General features: G+C 37.9%; 1 protein-coding gene across 1 annotated transcript; it reads left to right on the top strand.

The window, feature by feature from the left end:
* Positions 1-1,050: 1,050 nt before the first annotated feature.
* Positions 1,051-5,860, top strand: LOC126832527 (uncharacterized). Its single transcript, XM_050563342.2, has 2 exons — positions 1,051-1,275; positions 3,778-5,860. Exon 2 carries the CDS (start codon positions 3,805-3,807, stop codon positions 5,851-5,853), a length of 2,049 nt encoding a protein of 682 aa, XP_050419299.2. The 5' UTR covers positions 1,051-1,275; positions 3,778-3,804; the 3' UTR covers positions 5,854-5,860.

A 5,860-nucleotide genomic window follows, 5' to 3' on the forward strand; every position in this document is an offset into this window, starting at 1 on the left:
AGCAGAGTTCATTAAGTTCTATGTACCTAAATGATACTGTTCAATTTGGTGAGAAATATAAATCACTTTGTCACACATCGGCGTTTATACCCACCCACCCTGGTAATAAATAAAGGAACACGCATGTAATAAATTATCATACAACTATTGTTATCATAGTGGATACATTAATATCCGTTATTATTTCAGAATTATTTTTTAAAAAAGAGCAAAATTTAGGGAATATTAATCACCTATACATATAAAAAGAAAGCATGGTAAAAAAATTTCGTGTATAACAGTTTATTTAACAATATGTTTAGAAAAAAAAAACAATATGTAATACAACTCAATATAATTTACGATGACAATAACAGTTGTCTTTCTTGCTTCAATCATCCATTTATTTCCGGGGTTTTTTTTAGAATTTTTTTTTAAAAAAAAAAGATTAAAGTTTAGGCAATAGTCTATGGATATAAAAAGAAAGAAAAAAAAGCGTTGTTTTATTCGAAATACAGCCACAGGTTGTTTTGGGTAAATCTTTGCACCGGCCAAAAGGAATCATTTCTCGACACATCTGACACAAATTTATAATAATTCAACACGTCCGTATAAAACTAACGTTATTACAACAGCAACACCATGATATGGCCACAGATCACTAATTATTTCCCCATTGACTTCAATGTTAATTCTCGTCTCTTAGACCGGCTCTAACTTTTTCCCAAATTTTCGTTGGGTAGAACGCTTTCTGCCACAGATGGAGCAACATGTGGCAAATTCTTGCCCAAAAGCATGTATGAGGTTCACCATGAAAAACTTGAGATACACAAGCTGGAAGTAGAGACAAGAAAACATGCAATTTCCGGCCCTACATTTCAACGTAACCAACCTCACAACTCTTGTATTCTTCCGCCTCAAAATCATGAATATTCACCAAAACCTGGCAGAAAATGTATTTTCAAACCCTTTTTTTCGATTCTACACCAAAAAGTCAACAAAAATCGCCATGAAAAAGGGAAAGGGAGAGAGAGACTAAAACCCCAGGAATATTTGGTGATCTGTGTCCATATGGGATATACACTGCCCTGTTGACAACCTTTATCAATGTCTAGAGACTAGGACCACCCACTGAAAGTGGGAAAAGCACAAATAGTTGTTTTACTTTCACTTTCAATTTCGAAGAATTACACGTCTCCTGACATTCTCCTCACAAGTCTCTCTGTTCGGGAGACTGGTTTTCTGGAAGTGAAAAGTGCAGCCATTATTTTGTGCTTGAATTACAAGTTGAAACAGGTAAGAGAGATGAAGACAGGGAGATAATACCGTTATATCATACCTGTTATATGAATATCAGCGTTCCTTAACCTACATTCATTTCGTAATGTAGATACCGTTATATATATCTCACTAAGACTAAAGATATCATTTTAATCCGAGATTCTCAGTGTAAAAATGCGGGAAATAAGTGTAAGATCCATGTTATGGATAGCTAGTTTGGCGATTTATTTCTGCAAAGTTTTCTCGCTGAATGATGAAACCAGACAGGTTGTATAAGAGTAAAATTTATTGCTGTGCTATATATAGTAACAGATACATTGGTACTCAATGGTTAGTATGAGCGACTATTATGCGTTCGTTGTAAATAGTATGATGGGTTATTCACTGCTTTTAGTTTGCTTACAACACAAGTAGTTTGCTATATACATGTATACTCTTCAAAAGAAGTAGGGGATATTCAGAAACCATACAAACCGCGGAAATGCACTGCTGTTTTTATTAGAGGTAGCCATTGTATGTTAATAACAGGCCAATTCCCTGCACATGAACATAAACAGTTCATATGGGCGGATTATCTGCCGTCTCATTTCACTCGCAAAGAGATACACCGTCAAAAGTGAAAATTGATGTTTTTGATTTTTATATTAATAATGAGTTATTGCTCCACCAATCCTCAGACATTCAGCAATTCGTCGTGGCATGCTCCTAATCAACCGTCCAATCACGATTTGAGGCAATCTGACCCACTCCTCTTGCAGTGTCGTCGGTTGACGTTCACGTCGACGAACACGTCTGCCGATCATGGACAATATAGTGACGCTGGAGGTAGTCATTCACGACACTCGTGAGCGCAATGGGCACGGGCATTATCATCTTGAAAGATGAAACGTCGACCTGCACGTTGAGCAAAGGGCAGAATTATCGGTGCCAGGATCTTCCTTGAACAATATTCAAGTCCGTTCTGTCAGTCATGGTGATTCCTCCCCACACCATAACAGACCCACGCCCGAATCTGTCATGCTGTCTGACGTTAAAGCCTCCAAACGCGAGCACGCCTATCGGTGAAATCCAGAGTAAATCTGGACTCATCTGAGAACATTACACGCGCCTATCTACGATTACCCCAATTTCTACGCGGCATACACCATTGACGTCCGTTTGCCATGTGCTGGCGAGTTAATGGAGACACACCACGCGGTCGTCGCGCATGCAAATGGGCTGCATGTAGCCGATTTCTAATGGTTTGTGCTGTAACTTGGTACAAGTTAACAGAAAGCTGATTGGCCGTTTGTCCTCGATTTCGCAGGACCTGTGTACAAATGTATCGATCCTTGTCTTGTGTAGTGGCTCTAGGACGACCAGAACGAGGTCTATCATCAGCATTGTGTGTTTGTTGGTACCGGTTCCACAGTCTGTTGACATATTAAGCACGTTGGCTACTGCTCGCTGTGTAGAACCCATTTGATAGCACGTAGACGTTCATCATGTTGAAGGCGTCTCATTGCAAATTAAAGTAACACACTAAAGCAAAGATACGCTAAACAGTAAATCTTATGCAAGAACCGATAAGAAAGCAAACATGGATAGGATAAACCAGCAGGAGGCAGTTTTCATCAACCCTTCCTTGAATATCCGTAGACAAACGTCAGTTTCAATGTCAATAACTCAAATCAACAGGTGACTTATTGACAAAACTAACAAACGTTTGTAGTACTCTTATTTTTAAGAAATTCTTTCCATTGTTCAATTATATCGTTAAGAATAATTATGCGCCAATCTGATTATAACACAGACCCTATTTCGTTTCGTTTATTATTGTTCAAATTTCGTTTTAATTGTCTGTACTGCACTAGGATCTGGAAGAGTTGTTATATAACCTGCGTTTTGGATGGCGTGAGGGATTAGCCAATGAAACCATCTGTTACGACGACATCTTGGCGTGCGATGCACTGAACTGTGGGTAAACCACTAGAAACGTCAACGCTGATTGATTAATCAATGTCTGGCGTCATAAGGTCAAAAGCCTCTCGTACGACACCTGACGCGACCTTCCATAACAAACGGTCAGATTTTCATGGAAAGTATAAAAAACGAAAGGAAATATAGATCTGTATTTTAATCAGATTGAATTATGCACTCACTTCACTGAATATAAAAACTAGGTGGCCAACATCGTATATTAAACTAAGGGTTACGGGAGCCCGTGGAATTGTTTTTAATTATGTACTATTCCAGTGCATTCTGATACAATCTAAAGTTTTTTTAAACTGACAAGATATTTGAATAACTTTATGTTTTCTTCTGTTTAAAATCTTTCAATGTGAATTGATCAAACGGTCCTTCCAACCCTCATCCGTCTATATAGCATGGTATTTGGGCACGTGACATAGCTTATATACATTTATATCAATAGCCGACTTGTTTGATAATACATGTCTTGGCTATTTTTGTCGGCACATTCTCCATTATTTACATAATTATTTTTTAAATTTGTATTTCTTTATTTTGTTGTTTCAGGTTGTCAGTCGTCTTTCAAGCAGTAAAATGGATCGTGGCGACTTTTTGGAACGTTTAAATTTCATTCCGAGTTTATTTACTTTGAATATTGTAAGCATACCGACTGCAAAACTAAAAAGCATGAGAGCGAAACTGGAAAACTCAGATGAGGATGAATACGACATGAAGGTAAACAACAATCTTGCATCATTTCTTGCTTTTTTGTTTCAAGACCTTGATGAATGTGAAGCTAAAAATACGTTGGGTTTACAAAACAAACCACGCAACATCCAAGCCAATGTCATGAAGGCTGTTCTGTATTACCAAATGGATAGGATCACCGAGGCAGAAGATAAATTTAGAGAACTTAAAAAGCTAAGTGAAGACGATTATTTAATGACCGAAGCTAAAGCAGAAAAAGCTTATGCTTACTCTAAAATGGGAGCATTATATTATAATACCGCCATTGAGCTGTATGATGAGGTAACTAAAAGATACCCAGACCAATATGACTGGAAACATCGCATGGCCCTAACTATACGTAGGTGTCAACATCCAACTATTATAGCCCTCTTGTCCATAAAAGACCCTTTAGTAAACTATCATCGAGCTACAGAACTGTTCGAAGACATCATTGAAAATAGCCAGGACTCGGAAATAAGAGGTTTCTCATATATCGGTTTGGCCAACTTACATTCTGGACCGTGTGCTAAGAAGGTCAACTTTAAAGGGCTTGGGCTTCAACCAAAGGCCCTTTTGGAGAAAACAATTGAATATTTAGATAAAGCGAATGAAGAGGCGCCACAAAACGCAACAATATTATCTGAAACTGGTAGAATGCTGAGAGTGATGAAGGAGTTCAAGTCAGCAAAAAAGGTTTTAGAATCGGCTATAGCAATGAAACCAACCAGTATAAATTGTCATCATCTAGCTTTGGTATTACAAAAACTACAAGTAGAAAACTTCAACCAACTGGCCATAGACATGCTAGAACAATCTGTTAGACTTAGTCAAGGAACAAACCTACCAGCCATTGAAGAACTAGGCAAGGTGTACATGGAGTTATCGCCCCCTAATTACGAACAAGCCCTTGAGTGTTTCAAAGTTCTTACTGAAGATTGTAACTATATGTGGCGGAGACATGGCAATGAAAGGGCCATTAATTGCTATAAAGGATTAGCCTTAAGACCGGGGATATCTTCTGTCGAAAAAAGAAGATACTTTGCTGACTCTAAACATTGTAAACGAGAAAGTATCGTGAATGCTGCAATGGAATATCTGGCGGAATCGAGTGCTGGACAGCGTCAAAAGATTCCTTTAAAAGAATTGTTTCGCGATTACAGATCTGGAACAGGTCCTTTCTATAACATTTATTCTAGTCTGGATCAGTTTAAACGCATCGTCCGATTTTTCAAATCTGGTCTGAGTTTCAAAAACGATATTGATAGAGCATGTTCAAGTTGTGACGTGAATGGTGCCTTTAGAGCTTTGGTCTATAATTATCTGGAATCAAGGAGATATTATGACTGTTTGGATTTAGCGACTATACTGATGGTAACAGATATACCAGATATAGAGAAGGTAGCCGTGGAGATGATGATGGACATTGTTCAACAAACGGCTGATCAGATAGACCAAACAGACCTAGTAAAAACCTGCTTCAAGCGAGCCTTGGACAATTCTTACAACACAGAAGAAGTCGATTCACATGTTCGAATTATTTATAATACCACAACCTCAGATGAAGAGGCTGGTTTCATTGAAAATTGTTTATCAAAAATCGGTCTGAAAGTGGCCAACAATGACGAGGACATCTTTTCCTATCAAAGCAGGAATGAATCCTTATTGTCTGCAATGTCTGGTAATGTTGTTGTAATTTGTATTTTCAAAAATAACGACAAACACCTGTTGGACAACTATCCCATTGATGTCATTCCTCAAGACCAACCTGTTGTAATTCCATTGGTTGTAAACAGCAGTCACGTGTGCCCGATGTTACGTCATATTCAACCAATGGAGTTTCCTAATTTAAATCACGACAACAAACCAAAAGGAACATTTTTAAAGGATTTGGGTAACAGACTGTTTGCAAAATAAAAATATA

The sequence above is a fragment of the Patella vulgata genome, chromosome 9 (genome assembly GCF_932274485.2).
Source record: "Patella vulgata chromosome 9, xgPatVulg1.2, whole genome shotgun sequence".
Classification (NCBI taxonomy): Eukaryota; Metazoa; Mollusca; class Gastropoda; family Patellidae; genus Patella; species Patella vulgata.

What these genes read in the sequence shown, in the direction of transcription:
- LOC126832527 (XM_050563342.2), top strand. Translation starts at nt 3,805, where the DNA reads ATGGATCGTGGCGACTTTTTGGAACGTTTAAATTTCATTCCGAGTTTA.